Below are 22,461 nucleotides of genomic sequence, written 5' to 3'. Positions count from 1 at the left end.
TGGACAGTGTTGTGTCCAGCCCAGATGTCTATACAAATCTGTGAGGGTTACTTCAATAAATCCATTACTGTAAGCAGGCCTCAGTAAAAATATTCAGCAAAGCCATCTTTGCATATGTGGACATGTGCAGCGTCCACCTGTGGAGACCTGCTCTGTATTACAGTCTGCTGCAGAGGCACTGAGGTTCAGGCTGCTGCCCCCTTCAGCCGCTCCCTCCTTGCTGCTTCTTCTCGGTCAGATCATCGATCTGCTTCTGCCGCCTCTCCAGGACCTCCAACCTCTTGGCATCGTTACGCGCTCGCTCCTGAGCCCTGAGTTCAACGACGTCCTCAAAAAACCTGTGTCTGCGCAACAGAGGAAGTACCGAATGAAAACAAATGACAAGTGAGAATTAATTAGAGAACCAGAAAAGATTAATGGTAAGATTACAACCTTTCTTCTAATGTGACGTAGGTGGTTCAGTGTGAAAAAACAGATTTTGATTTTACTTTCACGGAAAAATATTAAACTATAGCTTTACCAGAGAAAATGTTTTGGATATTCACTTTCTCTCAGTTTTGTTTCAATTAGTCTCCAGAGTGTGTTTGGAAACCTACTCTGTTTCCATTTTTCTAACAATAAAAAACCCCCCAAAACAAGCAGTTGTCCACTGTAACTAAATATTCATCTTTTCTTTCTCTTTTGTTGAATTTTGACCAAAGAATCACCGGAATCATCAGGATTTCGGTGATTTCAATAGTTTCAGGAGTTTCAATAATGAGGTTATTTTAGGGCTCCTTCAAAGCTTTTAGGGATGTCAATTAAAAAGACACAACCAGCTGTGCCACAATGTCCAGTCTGTACAACACAGCACTGAACAGTAAAGATTTCTCTTTGGACTTTTGGTCAGACAAAACACAGCTGTTCAATTTGCAGAGCTTCTCTAGTGTGCTGTAAAATCTCTGGTGCACTAACAGCACGAACGAGTTAGTGGGACTAAAAGTTAATGAAAAAAACCTTTGAAATTAATTGTATTAACAGGGCTTTTCTAGAGGTCTTAAAAACAACATCTGCAAATTCAATACCTTTAACATGATTTAAATATGATTAAAGGCATTTTAGATACAGCCAGGCAGGCGGTTAGAGCCCATCTCAGCTGTTACAGAGCAGGTTATCAGTCTGCTGCAGGCCCAACACAGATTGTTCCTGCTGTTAAAGCTGGCTTACAGACAGGCTTACCAGAAATCATGCACAAAGAGCAATACAAAAACAACAAGGAGAATAAATCTGCATTCAAAATACACCAAATATACAAAATCATATCACATAAACTGATTTTATAACGCTCCTGCACAGGGGACAGAGCAACTCCAGGTCCTGTTACACCTTACTCGTGGCGTTGTCGGCATTTCTGACAATAATTTTGCTTAATGAGACCTCGTAATAACCTTGAAGCAAATCTTCATAGCTGGGAAACGGGAACTAGAAATTTATTTGTCAGTCAGGGAGCCCATGGACATCACCACATACTGAGTTTCCTCGCTCGCAAATGCTCCACCAGACTCTCTGAAATGTATTCTTCTCTTTTTTTCCCCCCTTGGGAATGTGTCTTTTTTTCTTTCAGTTTTTGGTATTTATTATCTTGGAACTTTGCTCATTTTTTCTTGGAAACATAATGATCTAAATTTAAATTTATCCTTTGCTAATTTCTTTGAAATATGTTCATTTTCTTCTTTAAAATGTCCTATTTTTTTCTAATAAGCTTACCTTTTTTGATTTTGTAATTTAATACTTCTGAACTTTGCTCATTGCTACCTCAGAAATTTGACATTCATTTCCTAATGTATGTATGTATGTATGTATGTATGTATGTATGTATGTATGTATGTATGTATGTATGTAAATATATAGCATGTTACTGCCTTATAAATTTGCTCCTTTTTTCAAATAAGTTTGTCTTTCTTTCTCATTATTGTTCCATTATTTCTGGTAAATTTGCTATTTTTTTCCTGATACGTTTGCCATTTTAAAACAATAAACTAGCCATTTATTTTTCATTTTTTCTCCTAACTTTGAATGCTTTCTCCATGTAAATTTGCCCATTTCTTTCATCGAAAATTTGCTTTTTTTTTGTAAATTATCCATTTTTCTCGTAAGTCCGCCGAATTTCTAAAATTTTGAGCTTTTTCTCTTTGACTTCCAAAGGACTGCAGAATGGGCCTAATACGCAGTCGTACTGCTTCCCCTGCAGTACCTTTTAACAGCGAAGTCGTGCTGCTTTTATAATCTTCACTTCTGATCGGCTCTTTCGGAACTGCATGTTTATTAATAAGGTGTGCAGTAAACACTTGCATGTGCAAATGTCACGCACAACATGCCTGTTACGTACAGGTGGCTGAGCTGTAAACACGCTTTAACGTTACCTGTTAATGAAAGCAGCAGCGAGTCCAACGATGATCGTCCCGAACAGGATCGGTTTGGCGAGCCGTTTCCCGGCTGACAGGTTGTGCTGCTTCATTTTCGTGGCTTTATTTTGAACTTTAAACACTGACCTTCCCCTACAGTTGGCTGAGGTGCTGTACACACCCCCTTCGTGTCCCACAGTTATTAGGAACTTCCGGTACCACGTGACACTAGCTTCCAGTATTTCTATTTTGTGTCATGTTGTGTGAGGGAGTATTAGGGCCACATTAACAAAAAACTATGATAGAAGACCTTTAACTGCGTATGAAAAATGTAAATTAGATTTGATTCTGTGTAAGCGCGGCTTGACCGTATGCTATCAGATCGAAACTGATTTTAAAACAAAAACTATTAAACGGAACCTTCGTCTTATCCACGCAGCTACACGGAGGCATTTCATGGTCAGACCGCGCCGGGAACGAACTGAAAAGAATAAAGCGGAGAGCGGAGCTGGTGGTGGATCATGTGGAGGAGCGGCTCGTCCGGAGGCTCTGACCGCTTTGAGTATTTACAAACTCTGGTCACCGAGTTTCAGGACACCGACAGCGACGGTGGGAACAGCTGTGTTTGGATTCAACTTTAAACTCATTACTCTGCTTTCTTCTGTTATCTTTTTTCCAATCTTGCCTTTTCGTCCTTCTGCTCCAACTCAAGATCCACAAGACAATAATATGAATCATAAAATAAAGTAAATAGAACAAAAACATAAAAAAATAGGTGCCTACAGAAAGCCTAGGTGCTCCTCTTTGGAGACGTACGTCATCAAATAATTATTCAAAATTTGAAATTATTAAATACACATTTATTAAATTGAAATGATTAGTTTTATTTAAAATATATGTCAGTTGTTATTATTTCATAGTTCTGGGCTTCAACACGTCATGAATTTATTTCTACTGTCAACCTCACCTGTCAAAGTCAGGGGGCGGGACTAATGCTGATCTGGTCAGTATCTTTACCTTTTCGGGAGTCGATTATTTCGGTGGGTGTTTCTCAATAGCAAGTACGCTAAGGAGTGCAGCCGTTCAGCTTCAGAAAATGAATTATTAATTCAATGAGTGTAGCACATTAGCAGTGCGCAGGCAATCCGGGCATGGACTGCAGCATTATCTGGGATCAATCGTCTTAACTTGCTGTGCAGGGTAACCAATCAGATTTTAAGGTCTGTTGACCAGCCACAAATAATTTGAAATGAATATTTGAATGAATTAATTAGACTTTTAACTAAATATTTGCCTATTTAAATTTGGCACTCCATAGTTCTCATTTTATGTGATTACATACATTACATGTGATGATTTTTTCCTCCTCAGAGGCAAAGGAACAAGTTCTGGCTAATTTGGCCAATTTTGCATACGATCCAAAGAACGTGGAGTATCTGAGAGAGCTGCAGGTGACTGACCTCTTCTTGGACATGCTGACTGAGGAGAATGAGAACTTTGTGGAGTTTGGGATGGGTGGGTGTCACAGTGACATCTCCTTCATTGTCTGCAGCAACTGTCAAGCCTTTATCTCTGATTTTGTCTCTCGTGATCTCAGGAGGGCTCTGTAACCTCAGCATGGACCCTGAGTGCAGAGATGTCGTCCTGCAGAGCGACGGCATCCGCTTAGTCACAAACTGCTTGTCGAGCCAGAGGGAAGAGACTGTCCTGTCAGCCATCACCACCCTCATGAACCTCCTAACACCCACCTCACGCTCTCAGATCACCGATCCCGCCATCCTGCAGTGCATGCTGCGCTTCTCCCTCTCCGAGAGCCCGCGTCTGCGCAACCTGGCTACCGTGTTTCTGCAGGACTCCTGCAGCGAGGAGCAGGTGGCGCAGGTGCAGCAGCAGATGGAGGGGCAGCAGACGGCAGTCGGCATCCCGCTGCCCAAAGACTAAAGACACAGCACAGACCTTTATCTTTTTATAAGTTTGCTCTCTCTGTGATTCACTCTCTGTGAGAGCGTCACAGATGTTTCACCCGCTGGAGCCAAAATTTGAAATGTTGGTTAAAAAAAAACAAAAAACATATTGGACATCCGCTGGTAAGAAGTAATGGATTCATTTGACAAAAATTATGCTGCTTTTTTGGAATTAATAAAGTAATTCTCTCATTAACTGTGAGTAAACCTTTCATTATGAAAAGTTTACTCCCAGTTTGAGGTCTTTAAGGCATCAACAAGATACCTTAAAATAGCAAAACAGCAGTCACATGATGGCTGCCCCTCTGTGAGCCTGGTTTCTTCAGGTTTCTTTCTCTTTAAAGGGAGTTCTTTCTTCCTGCTGTCACCAAGTGTTTGGTCAGAGGCAGCAGTTTGATTGTTAGGGTTTTCTCTGCATTACTGTAGGGTCTTGCAGTATTAAATGTCTTGAGGTGACTATTGTTGTGATTTTGTGCTATTTAAGTAAATCTGGATTAAAATGAAAGCGTGTGGTTAAATTTGACTTCGTGTCTGAAGCGCTGTCAGTGGTCAGTAAGATCAGGAAATTATTCTTCTTCCCACTTCTCCCTCTGGGGGGGGTCATCTGCCTCCATCTCATCTAACTTTGTATTCTAAACACTCAACCTAAGCTCTGTTGAAATGCACATACATTACATCATACGTTTTAAATCAAAAGCCTGACATCACTGCACTCATCACATATTCTTTCAAGTCTTTTGCTACATCCAGAAATACATAAAACTCCACCTTTGCTACTTGAAATGCTATTGTCCCTCTTAACCATCGTCTTGTATACTAAACCAAGAATAGACTTAACTAATAACATGTTATTTCTTTGCTTAACATGTGACATCAAAGAGTATCTCATGAGTATTTGTCTCTTATTGGCTTATGTTCGGATCTTGTGTTTTATCTCCTGGAAGGCGATGAAAATACCAAGATGATGCATCATTGATATACAGTTAGGTCCACCAAAACGTAAGTACACCACTTCAGATTGATTCTAAATCTGTCATCTACTTGAAATAACAAGGGAGGAGGATTAAATTGGCTTCTCAGTCTAAAATTGCCTGACTTTGTATAATAATGGCTTGCATTTTTCTAATCTAACAGTCATTGACTGGAAGAGATAAGTCACCAGATCAGCTTTCTGGATTTAGTGCATAAATGTGCACCACATGCGATATGTTCTCTGAGCCAACACAACCTTCCCTACTAAAATAGTTTTCAGGTTTGAAACTACCACGTAGACATGGCCTGAAGGTTGCATGTCGTTTGCAAATTGTTCCTCTTTAAATATCACATTATGTGTAGAGGAAAAAAAAAAATCCAAGCATGGTTTTGTGTACGTATTTATACATCAGGCCCCAGATGTTGAACCTGCTCCGACTCCTCCAGAGGTTCTGGATGTGGTTGAGGTTCAGAGATCGGTGCAGTTCTTCCACACCAAAGTGGGGACAAGCATTTCTTTATTGAGGCGTTGTCATTTTGAAGCAGGAAAAAGACAAACCTAACTCAATGCCACAAGAACGCAAGTGATGTTTTTCCTCATCCAAAATAAATTTGCTCAACAAATTTTTGGCCTTTTTGTGTGCTTTTTCCTGCCACATGAGGGAGTCCAAGATACTTTTGTATGCATTGCTCCACCAATGCATTCACCTCTTGGGAGAACAGTTTGGTTATTAGTATCACCTGTAATAACCTCCCAGTCAAAGGAATGCATGGTGACAATTTGAAAACAAAAGTCTCGAGTCTAAAAGGAGAACAAACTCACTCTTTGTCTCAAATCCCATTTTTCCTCCTTGAAATGTGCATTCCTTTGCCTTTCCCTGTTAAAACCACCTCCTGTACTTGGCGCATGGTAGGAATACCATGTCCTGAAACATTTAATCCAAACCCAAAATATGTTAAATAAAAAATGCTAAATAAACTTTGAGGTTCTCTCTTAAGAGCCAGCAGCACAGTTTGTTTTCATTTGGGCTCTTAAGGGCTATTTCTGGGCCGAGTCCTTCAGGTCTAGACAGGAGACGACATCCGATCCAGCAGCCCAGCGTCAGGTGAACTGCACATGTAGCCTGGTCAGGAAATTCTTTACAGCTCTGAACAATGCTCACTCACTTTAAAGCTCATATTTTTTAAAGTGGAACATGTGTGCATATTTCTGAATGGCAGGCTTAAGAGGCCTGCACCTGCCATCGAGGACAATAAAAAACAAAAAAACCCCCCAAAAAAAACCCCTTCATTCTTTCCGTAACAAGAGGAACCTGCATGCCTGGTTTTAATAATTTGTAAAAAGGTTTATTTCAAGTTCATATAATGAAGATTTTTGTTTTTATAAATTTTTAAAAATCATTAAAAAAAAACATTTTAAAAACCTTACAACCTTTGTCCTGCCTATACAGACAAAAGCACTTAAAAAGGGCCCTTACAAGTAAATAGTGTTTCTATGTGGGACTATTTTCTGCAGCAGGTACAGGATACTGTTTTGGGGGGGGGTTACATTGCCCCTGTAACCACTCGTTACAAGATCTTGAGGCGTTTTCTGTTGGCCAGTTCTGACAATCCCAATTTGTATCTTTGGTATCTGATATACGCACACGTATTAATTAAATTCCCTCTGTACAGTTTGTAGCTTTTCATTTTCACTCCTTCAGTTGCTTCTCCACCTGTTCACTCAGTTTGTTCTTTTGGATCTGAAAGACAAAAAGAAGAATGACATGAATCAACAACAACTTTTTGCAGGAGCACTAAATGGACAAATCTGCAGCGTCAAAGTACATGAATATATAAAAACCTATTAGTAAATGGGGTCGAGTGTTTTATTGTGTGCTGGTGATTCCATTTAATTCGTAAGAAATCAGAACGCAAATTAAAATCTGTCACTAACTGGGGTCAATACAATAAATAATTATTTTAAATCAATCTAAGAGTCTTTCATAACAGCTTTGAGCACTCAGATGTCAAATGCATCTCTGTGAAAATTGCCAAAACTACAAGTGAATCTAATTCGATTACTTCCTCTAATGACCACTTAAGGCTGCCTCCAAAAGTGAGTCAGTCCTCACAGACTTCCATGTTACATGTTACAATTTTACAGCATAAATAAACATGTTTACAAGCCTGGTCTGACCTCTATGGACAATTTCCCACCTCGTAACAACTCATCCAACAACTAGATAGTGAAGTTTTTGGTGCGTCAGCTTGGATTACAAGTGCCAGTTTTACTAAATTGGACAAAACAACATGTGAATGCAAACCCCAAATATCGCTAATGGGTGTGGTTAGTTTTACGGGTGATTTACAGAAGTTGTGCAGTTTTCTAAAAATAAAAAAATAAGACGTGCTCTTTCTCTGTGTTAAATGTTGGCAGAATTAGTGCTAAATAGCGTGTGGTAAACGTAAATCAGTGTGCACACTTGATTTAATTATCCCCCATATTTTATGCCTCAAGACAGGAACTCCCAGAAATACACATGCAAGGATCAGTCTCTTACATGCAACTTGTCACTCTGCTCTCTACGTAAATACCAACAGTATTTTTTTTCTTGAATGGCAAAAATCAGTGTAAACCGACACAATGCATTAGCTACATCAGAGCAGAATATACAAACTACTGACGTCACCCTTGTGGTCAGATTTACCCCAGTTTGTGAACTCTTAGCATTTTCCTGTGGTTTGGCTTCTTTTCTTTTCACACAGAAATCTCCAAGCAAACCAAAAATGCACCAGTAACTTTCATATTTATCTGAGTGACGTTCATTTTTAGAGCTCAACTAAAATATTCCACGATAAATAAAATTTTAAATTAAACAAACGACAAGAGAAACACCATTCAATCAACGTTGCATTGATGTCGCATACTCTGTCCATCAGAGGGCATTCTGCAACTTCCATGTGTTTGAATGCCACAAACAATCACCTGCTGATCTGAGCAGACACAAATGAGTAGTTACAATTATAACATGAACGCAGAACATTTTTTGCATTTTTCTGAAAGTTTTATCATATCGTACTTGATCCGTTTAGAAGAAATCTCAAATCGAGGTTTTGGTTTTATCTGATCTGATGGTCCAGGTCGAGTACGGCCTGCCAGCCCTCTGGGATTCATCTAACAGGCCATAGTGTACGTGCAGACGAGCTAATAGCTTCCCGTCCCTCCTGTCTGAGAGCATTCAGGGCAAGCCTGTTCAAACACAGGGCCAAGTCTACAGTAAATGATATTAAATAGCATCCCACGAGAGAAACACAAGAACCAGAGGGGAGTTTGTGTTTTCATCCTGGATTTCTCCTTCCCCTAAATTATTGCAGACTGTTACAGCAGCTGCTAAATACAGATGTTTTTCACTCAGGATGAATGACATTTTATTAAACCTGCTGATTAATTTATGTCATTTGTAAGAATCCTGGAAGAAATTCCTGCTTTTTATGAACTCGGTAGAGGAGCCAGGACTGAGGAAATTACCTTTCCAGTGATCGTGAGTGGGTAGCTGGTTACAAAAAGTACGTAACGAGGAATCTTGAAGTGGGAGATCTGAAAGGAGCAAATGAACAGCGCTCATTATGGTGCAACACAATTCCAGCTCATTATGAAATATAAGACGGGAACTGTGCCCCACCTGTCCCTTGCAGTAAGCTTTGATTTCTTCTGCAGTGCAGTCTGCTCCATCCACCAGTTTGATGCAGGCACAGATCTCCTCACCCATACGCTCATCTTTAACTCCCACCACCTGAAAAACAGCAGGAAACGAGGAACATTTAGAATCACACAGCAAACAGTCAGCAGTACAAAATCTTAAATATCTGAACAGAACTTTGGACATTCAAACGCTGCACACGAAGATCGAAACTAAGACAAATACAGAGGATTAGACATCACATGAAGGGCCAAAAGATTAAGCCAAGTCAAGACACTCTTTAAGGGGTTAATATAATAAAAAAAATTTAAAGGAAAAAAACAAATATTTTAAATGTTAACATTTTCTTAAAATGTTCTTGGGGGTGTCCTAACTGAAAACCTGGCAAAGTCTGGAGGCCGCTTTGCATGTTCCACTGACTCTATGGTTTTCGTGCGACTTTAAACGTGTTCTTTATAACACTTTTTAAAAAAAAATCTAAATCACATGTGTGCTCTCATTCTTGTTGGCTTTTAACTGAAACTGGAATGCAAAAAACTCCCCACCAAATTAAAAAAGGTGAAAGTGCATTCTTGACCGCTGGATTAAAATCCACTGAGGTGGTGTACAGAGACTAAACTTGTGTCTTTCCAACAATTATGCACCTAGCCACATTGATGGGGGGAGTGGTGTGTTGGAGGGGTCACCCTGCCTTTTGGACTTGTAAATAATGCACAATAGGTGTTAAGAAAAGTTAAGAAATTCAGACTGATGACACACAATATCAAGCCACACTCTTAACACAGTTTTAACAAGACTTGTTCTGAAGTGTGGTTCAGTAAAATTTAATTTCTGCTGTAGCAATCTTAGTGAACGCCAGTCTGATGTTAAAATAAAACTCTATGCGCTTCTGAAGTTCACCGACAGAATTTCTAGTGAATAATTGAGTACGGTTAGTCTCCCTTCTCGTTTTCCTATTACACCCTCTAGGTTTACTGCTCAGCCCTTGCTGTTTGAGCTCACCTGTGCCTCTTTAACTTTGGGGTGTCTGTGCAGAAACTGCTCGATTTCTGCCGGGTAAATGTTCTCTCCTCCCCTGATGATCATGTCTTTAATCCTGCCGTCTATCCTGCAGTAGCCGTATGTATCCATGCTGCCGATGTCGCTGGCCAAGAGGACAAAGAAACAGTTAAATGCCCAAGAACAAGGATGGGAGAGAATCAGCCTTTTAACAGAATCAGAAGTCATTTTTAAAGCCTATCTGCCTGAAAATGCAGACAATACTAACAGCTGTAAAGTAGTGATGATTAACTAAAGACCCATCCAGGTCTTTATATCTGTAAGACATTCCTGCAGTTTAACTAATTTGTGTATGTTATCTGGCTTCATGGACAGATAAAGTTGGGTGTCATCAGCATAGCAGTGAAAATATAAGCTATGCCTTCTAATGATACTGGTGAGGGAAGCATGTGTAATAATGTAAACAGAATTGGCCCTAGTACTGAACCCTGTGGAACTCCATAATTAACCTTAGTGTGTGAAGAGGACTCTCCATTTACATGAACAAACTGGAGTCTATCAGAAAGATATGATTCAAACCACCACAGTTCAGTACCTGTAACAGAATACTCTAATCGCTGTAATAAAATACTATGGTCAACGATATTAAACTTACCCAGTTTTGTACCACCGGTCTTTAGTGATGCACTCATCTGTTTTTGCTTTGTCATTCCAGTATTCCAGCATCACACAGTATCCTCTGATCATAATCTCTCCTGAGGTACCCACAGGTACGACCATCCCGGTTGTAGGGTCCACTATTTTAGCCTGTGGAGCAGGTGACTCATGATTCATACTTTTATTCACCAAACATTTTTTGGTGTATTGCACAGAGTTAAAGAAGTGAAGTTTTGATTCACTCAGGCTAGTACAAGCTTTCTTTGAAACCATTACTTTGTTTTTTTGCCCTATATTCCCCCAATATTCACCTTCATCGATAACTGTTTGTCACAATAAAAGTTTTCTTCCCTGCTGATTTTTTTTTTCAAGTGTTCAGCCCTCCCCAAATTGTTTTGTTTGGATGAGTTTTTGCACTCAAAATAAATCTTATTTTAATGCATTTCAGTATTTATATTGAGAAGCATGCCAAATTACCTCCAAGTGATCTGTAATGTAGCCAACAGTCTCAGTCTTTCTCTCCACGTTGTCCAGTGGGGAGGCGAGGAACGTCACGGGGCTGTTCTCTGTGGTGCCATATCCAAGCTGTCAAACAAGCAATGATATGAGCAGGTGGGACTGAAACACAGTGGAGTCCAAATAATACTTAAAAAAACAAACAAACAAACAAACAAACAAAAGCCAAAAGTCTCCACAATAAAAACCAAATTGTTCTGATGCATCCTGTAGATAAACAAAGAAAGTGCCAGTATCAGACACTAGGGGGCGCCTCCAGAGGTCCTGTATCCAGCCATGCCCCAGTGGCTCAGAGGGGTTTTTGGCAGCACACAGTGGACCAACACGACTGATCTGACCAATCACATAATGCTATGATACTATGACGACATGCATGACTGCATCATAGTATCATACTGTATATGAATGAAACACACAAAGAGAACAGTTTGTAATGAATGTTAAGGAAAAATAAAACTAGACACCACCACAGTTAAACAATAAAGACATACAAACTAAAATAATAAAGCAAGAAAACTCACATTGATCTAAAATAAAGCAGTTCTCAGTGCTTTATAAAAGGAGAAAAAGGCTTAAACTTTTCAGAGGCAAAGTTGGAAATGGAAAATATCTGATGTTATTACTTAAAAATGAATTAATAAAAATAATTTAGCAGTAATAAATTCTTACCATATTCAGTGTTTTATTTTCTATTGCATATTACACAGCTAATGTACTTCATTATTCAACATTTCAAAATAAAATATCCATCATGGCAGAAAAATAAAGTTTTACAAAGTCAAACTAATGGAGTCATTTTTCTACTTTAACTACACATGTGAGCTCTTAGCTCTTTTTATATTCAGTCAATTACTGCCATGCACTACATCCATTTCTGACCATGTTACCCTCTAAAATTTGGTTTATGGTATATATCATGTATTTAACTTTCTTTACTACGTTTATAAGAAGCGGGAGGTGCACTAGAAAAAGGTTCAACTTTGCTGGAGACGGGACTTTTAGGGAAATTTACAGGAGCTACAGTGAGAACGTTCACCTGGAAAGTCACACAGGAAACAATATTGCCAATAAAATGTTAGATTTGTTAAGTAAACTCTACATTCCGTTTATCCTGGGTGGGTTCATTCATCTCATAAACGCACGCACCTGAAGCCAAACCATCCACTAACCTGAGCCAATCATATTCATTACAAAATAAAAAATAAAAAGTTAAGCCACTCCATCATTTGCACAGAGGTCTGGAAAAATACCACTGCATGATACCACAAAACAAAGGAATGCACACAGGAATGTAAAGTGGCATCTAAAACTTTCACTGCTGTGATGATGGAAGTATCTTTTTTTGCAATAGGATTAAAAGCCATCTGGAGACTATTATAGGTTATAAAACAGCTACACAGGAGTGGCTCCTTTTCCTGCCACCGCAGACTGAAAAAACAATAGCGATGTCTGGGAGCGAGCACAGAGCCAAGCTGACCTCGTGCCACGTTGTCTAACATGCACCTGGAAGTTAATCAAACGTTACAAACTCTTATCAACTGTCTGAAGGTGTGCATCCTGCAGCAAGCTCATTGCAAATCCTGCAAAAACGAAGCCAGCTGCAAAGAAAAAGACTAGTTGAGGTTCACCTTTCTGCTCATTTAGGGTTAAACTCTCAGACAGTTGACTTCCTCCTGCAGATCTCTCAGTCCAACACCCTGGCAGGCCCTCCTCAGTATTTTTCCTCAAGTAAATGTTATAAATAGTGCTGTGTGCTCTGTCCATCCTCCTCTCAAAGTGTCTCTCAGCTCTGCCCACCTCCTCTCTCCTCCTCTGTCCGTCTGTTTCTCAGCACAAACAAACAGGATCAAGCGTTCGCCTTTGCTCTTCACATTTCTCTGCAGATCTCTGAGACTTTTGCAGGATTTTTCTAACTGACCCGAGTTACATTTACAAGCTTTTCAGGATGCGCTGTGTGAGCTGGTTGTTGCTGTGGACCTGCCTCCTGATGCTGGGCATCATAGTGTGGGGCGCCCCGGCCCAGTGCCCGAGCCAGTGCCACTGCCACGGTGACCTTCAGCACGTCATCTGTGACGACGTGGGGCTGAAGAAGATCCCTCGGGTGTCGGAGGCCACCCGTTTGCTGAACCTGCAGAGGAACAACCTGGGCAGCATACCCACAGGAGCCTTCAGCGAAAGCAAGGGACTCATCTCTCTGCACATGCAACACTGCCACCTCCGAGAGATCGGATCCCAGGCCTTCAAGGGGCTGAACAAGCTCGTCTACCTCTACCTGTCCAACAATGACATCAGCACCATCAAGCCCGGTGCCTTTGAGGATCTCACCGAGCTCACCTACCTCCACCTAGACGGGAACCAGATCAGCGACCTGCCAAAGGGCATCTTCTCCCCAATGATCAACCTCTTTGTTCTGCAGCTCAGCGACAATAAGCTGCGGGAGCTGCGTCAGGGGACCTTCTCGGGCGCCAAAGACCTGCGCTGGCTGCACATTAGTAACAACGAGCTGACGACACTGCATGCGAGCTCTCTGGACGACGTAGAGAACCTCGCCATACTTCACCTGGACGGCAACAAGATGTCCACTTATCCCAGCGTGGCAATGAGCAAACTGCGGGTGGTGGAGGAGCTCACGCTGGGGAAGAACCCCATGAAGACTATCCCTGACAACGCCTTCCAGAGCTTTGGGCGCTATATGGAGAAACTACACCTGGACAACATGGGTCTGGAGAAGGTCAGTCTGTGGTTTTACTGGGCTTATTACTGGCAAAGCATCAAGCCTGGCAAACGTCACTGCTAGAAGTTTTGGCTTGAAATTTAAACAACCTGTTGAAATTAGGTCTTTTTCAAACTGCTTGTAGACTCTTAAATATCTTCAGGTTATTTAGAAGAAACGTACAAGACAGCCTTTGTAAAGGTCTTTTGAATTAATTGGCTCAGCTTTAAGAAAACATTGTGCCCAACTAAAACAGTTATGTCATAATAAGGTCTCTGCATGTCTGACTTAATATTTGCTTCCCTAAAAAACTACAAATTTATATGAGTGCAGTTTCCAAACCATCCTCCTTGTAACAGGTAAGAACAAAAGTGCCCCCACAATAGTCTTCTCTCATTAATCCCGTGATTACAGCTTACATAAAGAGTGAGATTTAAGCCAGTCTTGTGTTCTTGGGCGTTCTCACTTCCTCTACACGTGTCTCAGTTCATGCTTATAATGCAAAGCTGCTGCTGCAGTTTTCCATCTCTCGAAAACAGCAGATGTTTGATGCTCAAGGGTACACATGTGCTTAACCAAATGGGATCTTTCTCCGGATGCAGATCAGAGCAGGAGTTTAGCAAAAAGCTGTGAAGTTCTAAGAGTTGATCTACTGAGAAGCGTGTGCGTATTAAACCTAACTGTACTACATTTCAATTTGTGGGGTCTTAAAACGTTCTACAAGTATGACCTTTAGCTTCAGTTTTATTTTGAAGTGAATTAGCAAATGCAGACAGATGCATAAGTGAACTTATTATAAAGCCGGACAGGTGTCAGGGTAAATGTACGAGATTTGATTTGTGGTGATCAAAACTGTGATTCAACAGGTCTTTTCAAAGACAAGGAGCACAACAGTTTGCATAATCAGGGGATTTTGAGATGCTTACTTTAATCTGAGGAGTCACAAGTCAGAAGTTTGTGACATGCAGGCGTGTAAAGAATGATTTTTCTTCAGCCTGTCAAACAACAGAATCTGAGAGCAGGGGTGTGCATTAAAGCTTCAACCAGGCCCTTAGTTTTTATTTGTTTTTTTCTTCACGCTGTAACCAGGTACTGAGAAACTGTTTTGGATAAATAATTCAGGGTCATCCATTAAGCACAAACTCAGTATTTTGGCACCTGGCATCCAATTACAGATTTAATTAAAGGGTGGAACAAGCCAATCCTGTCAGTCAGCAAAGAGGTAAGACTTGAACCTCTTTGTAGCTTTTAAGGGGAAATGAGAGTTAAATGCATTTACTGGTTATTCCAGCTGGACTTTACATTTATGGTCTCAACAGTGCCTTTAAAAACACGCTCCAATCAGCCTCTTCAATGACGGCAGGTCAAAAGTACAACCCAAACATGTCAGAGGAAGTGACTCCAACTGTGGATCCTCCCTTGTGCCCTGGAGTGCAGTTTTACTCATCACTGCTGTATTTAAATTGGAACGTGTCCAGAAATTAGATTAAAACAGACCATTTTAATGCCCCATATGAGAAAGTGAGTTGAACCTAATGAGACAGATGTTTTCACAGCAGCCTGTGGGACGCCCGTCTGTTCCTCCACATCAGCTGCAGCAGGAGCGCGTACAGTTTAAGCTCTTCGAGAGCATGTTTGCCTCATACTCCAGGGTTAATCCAATATTTGAGTGTACCTGTGCCAAAATATGGAGGCATCCCAGAAAGGTAAACTGTAAAATAACAAGCTTCTCACGCTGAGGCTGTGCGCGAGCCAGGTGGAAGCAGCAGGAGGCGCCGACTCCAGCACACACGGCCGGGGCAGATTAAGCAGATTTCCAGCCAAATGCTGGTATTTTTGGTTTGTTTTTGTTTGCTGGAGTATGGCCAAGCGTGGCCGAGTCTAATTATTGCACAAGTGTTATTTTCAGCGAGGCGTTTTCTGCTTTGGCTGTGAGGGTCCTGTAAACAGGTCAGGAGGGTTGAGGAGACAGGTAAATAGAGGCAGGGTGTTCCACGGTGCATGAAAGAGGAGTATTTTTAGCCTGCCATTGGCCCAGCTGAATGGACAATTGGGGCCTTTGCGAGCCTTCATGGCAGCATCCCGAAGACTGAGACGACAGAAGGAGTGAACACACCTCGACCAGGCTGGAAGTCATCCATCTTTCACTCCTTCAAAACACCAGCGCCTCAGCGACTTCTCACTCTGCAGTGGAAATTTCCAAACGACCTCTTCTCCTCCAGTCTTACATAAAACAAGCAAAGCTCTGCTCCCCTCTCATCCGCCCGTGTCCTCCTGCTGGTGGAGACGACACTTGATGTACGTCAGCTCATGTAGCACCTCTCTGAAGCTTTTAGCACCCGTGAAGGAAAGAAAGAGTTCACAGACTGTCAGTGTTTGGGATGAAAGCCACCTCTCATCCTTCCTCCTGCACCAACACTTTTCCAAAGAGGAAAACGCTGGCACGACTCCCTTGCTCTACCCCCGCCCTTACCCCACACACCCTGGACAGATATGGAGGATATCCCGAGATTTTTACCAACATTTCACGCAAGTTTCAGGTAGATTTCCACTCCCTTAAAAAAACAAAACAGAAATAAAATACAGCTCATGTGCTGCTCTGCATTTTTCTAGTTATCCGACGGCGCATTTACCGGTGTGACGACGGTCAAGGTGCTTCACCTGGAAAACAACAGGCTAAAGTCGATTCCCAAAAGCCTCCAGTTCAACACCATCACCAACCTCACCCTCTTCAACAACCCGTGGAACTGCAGCTGCCAGATAGCTCCACTGCGCAAGTAAGACTCAAAGCTGATCTTCAACTAACGATCGAGTAGGATTCCTGGAATGAGGGGATCTTTAAATATTTTGACTTTTGATATTTTTCCATTCCAAAATATATATTTTTTAAATTAAAAAAATTAGAAAAAAAGAATAAAAGCCACAAAAGAATTCATGCATATTGTAACTGTAACGAGCTCAGATTATAAAGCAGCAATGTCATCATATGCACGTGATGATAACTGTGATATATTTAAATGTTATAAACACAAACTGTGGCAGAATTGCACATTTATGTTGTAAAAAAATCCAACTATTCTTCTAATTTCAGAATTTTCACCTTTTTTTTAAAAGACAACACAAAAAGCACATTTATACTGTGCTTCAAACAACCATTACTCACAGTGACTCAGTTTAGCAGTAATTCACATCTCACATCTGTTTTTTACTCTACACGAGCCAATCGGTCACAAAGTGAACATCATGCTGGGTTGAATAAGATTTCTGTAATACAATAAACTCATTAGGAATCCCCCCCGAGGTCATAAAATCAAGAAATGTAAAGGAGTTTCTCAGATTTGTTCAACCTTCAGTCAGTTGCCCCCTAGTGGCCACTGGAAAGAATGCAAGGTTTCTTTTGCATAAAATAACTGCATTAAAAAATTACTTTAATATTACCTAAATATGGTCCCTTCAAAAAAACAAAAAAAAACTTGAGGTCCCAAAACGCTAAATCTCCCACATAACGATGATATGGTGGATACATCCGTTTTTCACATGAAGTCTTTGTGCTACTTTAATAACGTTGCTTCTCTTCATCCTGATTGCCATGAAATTTGTAACATACAATCCATTCGTATCGTTCATGTAATTTTACGCTAAACTCTGCTGGTAGCGCCACTGACTTTAAAGCCATATGATTCCTCCTCTGGGAACTTTCTGCACGACGTTTTTTGCTAAATCATCCAGCATTTGTCGAGGCTAAAGAATCAGCCTGTTCAGCCAACCAGCAAACTCCTGCAGCATCACTGACAGCTACAAACACAGGAGCAGCTTCACGGTTATCGAACAGGAAACAGTGTCTATTCAGGTTCACACACTGTATTAAATAAGAAAGATGCTCCTTCATGCTTCTCATATTTTGGCTTCTTCCAGGTGGATGGACTCGATCCCAAGCCTGAACCGTCCAGATGCACTGTGCGCATCTCCGAATCAGCATAAGGGCAAGCAGGTCAGAGACATCACTGGCTTCAAGCGCTGCAGACCGAAGACAGCGAGGGCCAAAAAGGGCATGCGCCAATGAACTCACGGCCCACAGGTACCGAACAAGCCATGACGAGAAGAGGAAATGTAGATTACTACTCAGAATATGAAGCTGCAGCCAGGAAGTGGTGCATGAAGACCAGAAACCTGGGCTTGGAGCATCAGCACCTCTAAAGATCACCGATTAAAATATCGAAAAATAAGTTCTAAAGAAAACAATTTTTGGTTTTTAGGTGTTAATATTCTGACTTTTTGGGAGGGTTTGGGATCACTGACTTCCAGGGGCTTTTTATTTTTATTTTTATACACAATACAGCAGTTGATAAATTAAATGATCATGTCAGCAATTTTAAGTAGTTTTGAAGACAGTTTTGTTGGTTTTCTTTTCTGTTTCTTTTGTCTGTTTTTCCTGTTGCCAAGTAAAAATAAGATCTAAACATTTTAACTTGGGCTTTAGGGAATACCAGGGAGCTTTTCTGTAATTATCTGATTGTTTTCTTGTGTTGACTCCAGGGAGAGCAGCCGCCACTTTAAGTTGAGCTTTTCTGATGTAAATTATAACAAATCAGGTCTCAAAGCCTTCTATAAGACCAGTATAAGAGAAAAAGATAAGAAATCAGTGATGATGTTGTTGCTCTAGTTGAGAAAACACAACGTTTTTTTACTACTATATGTGAGGACAAATTTAACTTAGACATAAACGCTAACATTTTTATTTGCAAAACAAAATAAAGAAATTAATTATGTTTTGCAGACAAAAACTCAGCAGAAAATTCAACCAGTGACACATTAAATTGTGTCGTCCTTTATTTTAACAATTATCCCAAGATCAGAGCATGCAAAACTGCAGAAGAGCTAGACCTCAGACGCTACAGTTAGAAAGACTGAACAATGATGGCTCGTTTGCAAAGGTTGCCAGGAGTTGGGTCAGGTTTGCAAAGTTGCAGCTAAAGAAAGATTTCTGCAACAAAGTGGAGATGTTTGGCTATAATGCACAGATTGGAGAACATCAGCACATACACCTCGTACCAACTGTCAGCACAGTGGTTGAGAAGTCGCTATTTGGGCACCTTGCAGTCCTCGAGTCGACCATAAACTCATCTGAACGCGAAAGTATTCTAGAGTCAAATGTGAGGACCTCTGTAAGCCGAGCTTTAGCTGTGGGACATGAAACAGGACGACGATCCAAAGCACAGCAGCAAATCTACAACAGAATCAAGACGCTGCAATGAACCCGACCTCAAACTGATTAAAATACGTTGGTGGGAACCGAAGCAACACTAGAAGAGTGCTCCAAAATTCCTCCACAGAGTCTGATCAAGTCACAGAGAAAGTCATTACTACAAGTTAATCTGTCATGTGTGGCTCTTTTGAGGTTGTATTTAACTCATTTTAGAGAATGCAAAGTATGCAAAGCAGCTTCTGAGTGTCTGATGCCAAGCTGATCATAACTTTTAACATGTGATCAGTGTCAACTCTCAGCAAATTTCCCATCTTTAAAAGCTCCTAAAGACAAGACATCTAAAGAGGAATCTGCTTCCCACACAGGCTGTGAAACGATGCTTATTTTAAAACAGAAGAGCACTCTGACATGAAGAAATTTAATGAGTTCTTTCTTTGTCTCCGCTCCACCTCTCCAAGTTTCATAACAGTCAGCCCTGTAGTTTTTCTACAGCCTTACTGACAGATAAACAAATAGCTGTGAAAACATCTCTGAAAGAGCGATAATTAACTGGAAACTGTAGACCGTTAAATGACAGTTAAACGCTCGCTGGTCTTTACAAACGCCTGATGTGCAGTTTTGTGCAAGTATAAAGTCTCATCTCGGCTGTGATGGAAGGTTTTCAGCTGGACTTTGGTGCATTGTGACAGCGGCTTCCCAAATGAGGTTTAAGGTGGTTTTGGAGTAGCTCAGATTTGGCGTTGCACTGTTATGATTTTCTCTTTTTGACCACAGAACTCCGTGTGCTCCCCCTCTATCCCAGACTGAACGTTTCCATCTTGGCCCTGGGGTCCAGCACACCGAGTCCAGGTCGCGGGGTCTCTGGTTGGAGGGCCGACTGTTTGACTTGGCTGCTGAGTTTGTGTCTTTTCTCCCACAGGAGACGCCGAGCAGGAGCCCGTCCAGGTGACCGGCTACAATGAAAGCAATGCTAACTGTTTCTACTTAAAGACTCTCCATCTATTCATCTGCCAGAGGCTGTCAGCAGCATAAACACAGACACACACATCGCCCTTGGTCTGCTTCAGTTACACACAAACACGCATCGACTTGATTTAAATATAATTCTCATTCATTTATATCAAAGATGAAGACTTCAGCATGAAGTGGAAGCAGATGGGATGGAAAAAAGGGATGCTTTTAAGTAAATGAGGAAAATGTTGAGGAGAGATTCGCCATCCCGTCCCTGCGCATTCAATTTTTCAGCACAATGGACAAACCGTGAATCAGTCTAAGTAAAACAAAACACATGAGCTTAAAATAAGCTCATGTGTCAAGGAGATTGTTTCCATTCTTGTCTTTAAAGCTTTAAAAAGAAAGACTGGAAACACCCATCAACCATTGACCAAAAATCACCTGTGCGTGGTTGCTTGCTTGTCTGTTTTTCTTCCTGTTCAGCTCTTGGTAAAAGTGTCTTCTTCAACATGTTAAACCACGTTTTTAAAGAGCCTTGAGTTCAGCCCCAGCAGATGAGCTGATATCCTCAACGTGGCTCTCTGAGGAAGCCCCGCTCAGCTCCTGTTTCAACCTTCTGTTTGCAAGACACAGCCAATCAGGCAAAAGTTGGCTTAAAAGGTGGAGGAGCTGAAAACAGCTCAGTTCAAACAGAGGATAACGTGAAGAGCTGCACAAACAACGACACTTTATCTATCCTCGTTTCTGCATGCACACCTTCACTGACATTTAGAGTGGCCAAAAAGACTGAAAGTGAGGACAAGATCAGTGAATCGTCATTTTTTTTCTACCCTGGTCAATAAGAAGATGAATGCAGGATCATTGTAGCAAATTCTTTGTGAGACATTGTCACTTTTCACTTTTTTTTTTTAAACAAGCATCTAACAGCAAATCAGAGGGTTTCCTCAGACATAGCTCATGTATATTCAGCCTGGACTTTTGGAAGTGCTAACATCCAATAAACTTTTTACAGATTCCTTCTTACAAGACGCCTACTGTTGTGTCTCTACCTTAAAAATCAGAACTCACTCGATTATGTCGTTTTTCTGAGGATTTGTCTCCCCCTAGTGGGCAAAGGTTAAACTGCACCATTAAATCACTCATAAATCAAACATTGACCTTATACTGGGGGGAAAAAACAAAAAAAGACTCACTGTTATTTCCTTCGCATTCAAGTCAGAGAAAACTTTCTTCACAAGTTCTTGAGGGCAGGGTGAACCAGCCATGATGCCTAAAGTTCAAAGATGTAAACAAACAGAAGCAAATAAATGCAAAAAAAAAAAATATATCAGAAAATGAACTTTAAAAATCATTTTCTTTTCTCACCTCCCTCCACTGATGACAAGTCATATTTAGTGAGGTCCGGCTGGTTGAGCATGTCGACATACATGGTGGGCGTGCCATAGATGAAGGTGCACCTGAGAAGAGAACATTTGGACAGTGTTTAAAATATTCGTTAACAAAAAACACTTTTTGTTACTGATTACGTATTTATATAAATGTAATATCTGCATATGATAACAACTGGACAAAAAACAAAACAAAAACAAAACTGTGTGAAATGGCCCCAAAACCAAAAGTGCAAATTAGCTGTATCCAAGGTTATGATGCACTTTTGTTATCAAACAGGTGACTACAGGAGTCTGAGAAGAACTCAACAACTGCAGAGAAAGCAGAACTGTAACCACAGATGAGACTGTATATAAATGATGTACACAGACGCCGTGATGTCACACATTCAGCTCTATCTTTGAGGCCTCAAAGTCCATTTGTGCATAAACCAGCAGTCAAGGCACACTGTGTATACACAGGACTGAGCATTTCTGTAAACCATCTCTAAGGTTTATAGAGAATTGTCAATAGAAGGAAAAAAAAAGAAAAAAGGAATGCCGCAACTCCCGTCACCTAATATCAGGAAACTGAAGCTACATTTTAAATAGCAGTTATCAAACTTCACATCTCTCCTCTTTTCTTCCACACCCAACCGGTCACAGCAGATGGCCCCGCCCCTCCCTGAGCTTGGTCCTGCTGGAGGTTTCTTCCTGCTAACCCCAAGCGCTGCTCATAGGGGGTCATCTCATTGTTGTGGTTCTTTCTAATATTGTAGGGTCTTCACTTTACAATATAAAGCACCTTGAGGTGACTGTTGTTTTGAATTTGTTTTCTATAAATATAACTACATTTCACTTCACATTCGCTCACTGCAGAAATTGAGAGTCAGACGAGACAACATTTGTTAAATTTTCAGAATTTGCTGTAAACATGAAAACATGGATCCATTGCGCTTTGGCAAGCGTGGGAGACATCACACACACACACACACACACACACACACACACACACACACACACACACACACACACACACACACACA

At 40.9% G+C, this 22,461-nt stretch overlaps 3 protein-coding genes across 3 annotated transcripts in view; 2 read left to right on the top strand and 1 right to left on the bottom strand.

Annotated features, from left to right (window-relative positions):
- The first annotated feature begins 2,740 nt into the window (after positions 1 to 2,740).
- On the top strand, positions 2,741 to 4,612 carry armc7 (armadillo repeat containing 7). Its single transcript, XM_005725766.2, has 3 exons — positions 2,741 to 2,993; positions 3,756 to 3,899; positions 3,982 to 4,612. Exons 1-3 carry the CDS (start codon positions 2,906 to 2,908, stop codon positions 4,323 to 4,325), a joined length of 576 nt encoding a protein of 191 aa, XP_005725823.1. The 5' UTR covers positions 2,741 to 2,905; the 3' UTR covers positions 4,326 to 4,612.
- Positions 4,613 to 6,651: 2,039 nt separating this feature from the next.
- acsf2 (acyl-CoA synthetase family member 2) overlaps positions 6,652 to 22,461 on the bottom strand; it is a 21,910-nt gene continuing 6,100 nt past the window's right edge. Inside the window, exons 9-16 of the mRNA XM_005725944.1 lie at positions 21,414 to 21,505; positions 21,242 to 21,318; positions 11,137 to 11,244; positions 10,658 to 10,809; positions 10,006 to 10,147; positions 8,986 to 9,096; positions 8,832 to 8,900; positions 6,652 to 7,062 (exon numbers count right to left, since the gene is read on the bottom strand). Coding sequence (XP_005726001.1) covers positions 7,012 to 7,062; positions 8,832 to 8,900; positions 8,986 to 9,096; positions 10,006 to 10,147; positions 10,658 to 10,809; positions 11,137 to 11,244; positions 21,242 to 21,318; positions 21,414 to 21,505 — 802 coding nt within the window. The 3' untranslated portion in view covers positions 6,652 to 7,011. The remainder of the gene's footprint in view (positions 7,063 to 8,831; positions 8,901 to 8,985; positions 9,097 to 10,005; positions 10,148 to 10,657; positions 10,810 to 11,136; positions 11,245 to 21,241; positions 21,319 to 21,413; positions 21,506 to 22,461) is intronic.
- Positions 12,959 to 21,062, top strand: chad (chondroadherin). The gene is made up of 4 exons (XM_005725765.2): positions 12,959 to 13,906; positions 16,502 to 16,665; positions 17,804 to 17,966; positions 20,014 to 21,062. Exons 1-3 carry the CDS (start codon positions 13,121 to 13,123, stop codon positions 17,949 to 17,951), a joined length of 1,098 nt encoding a protein of 365 aa, XP_005725822.1. The 5' UTR covers positions 12,959 to 13,120; the 3' UTR covers positions 17,952 to 17,966; positions 20,014 to 21,062.

Source organism: Pundamilia nyererei, unplaced genomic scaffold (assembly GCF_000239375.1).
Source record: "Pundamilia nyererei isolate P.nyererei 1_Seehausen unplaced genomic scaffold, PunNye1.0 scaffold00017, whole genome shotgun sequence".
Lineage (NCBI taxonomy): Eukaryota > Metazoa > Chordata > Actinopteri > Cichliformes > Cichlidae > Pundamilia > Pundamilia nyererei.
Note: the sequence above shows the minus strand (reverse complement) of the source record. Positions and strands in the feature narration are given on the sequence as shown.

What these genes read in the sequence shown, in the direction of transcription:
- armc7 (XM_005725766.2), top strand. Translation starts at nt 2,906, where the DNA reads ATGTGGAGGAGCGGCTCGTCCGGAGGCTCTGACCGCTTTGAGTATTTA. An exon ending in TCAGGACACCGACAGCGACG is followed by an intron (nt 2,994 to 3,755) that starts GTGGGAACAGCT and finishes TTTCCTCCTCAG; the next exon opens with AGGCAAAGGAACAAGTTCTG. An exon ending in CTTTGTGGAGTTTGGGATGG is followed by an intron (nt 3,900 to 3,981) that starts GTGGGTGTCACA and finishes TCGTGATCTCAG; the next exon opens with GAGGGCTCTGTAACCTCAGC.
- chad (XM_005725765.2), top strand. Translation starts at nt 13,121, where the DNA reads ATGCGCTGTGTGAGCTGGTTGTTGCTGTGGACCTGCCTCCTGATGCTG. An exon ending in ACAACATGGGTCTGGAGAAG is followed by an intron (nt 13,907 to 16,501) that starts GTCAGTCTGTGG and finishes GCATTTTTCTAG; the next exon opens with TTATCCGACGGCGCATTTAC. An exon ending in CAGATAGCTCCACTGCGCAA is followed by an intron (nt 16,666 to 17,803) that starts GTAAGACTCAAA and finishes GGCTTCTTCCAG; the next exon opens with GTGGATGGACTCGATCCCAA.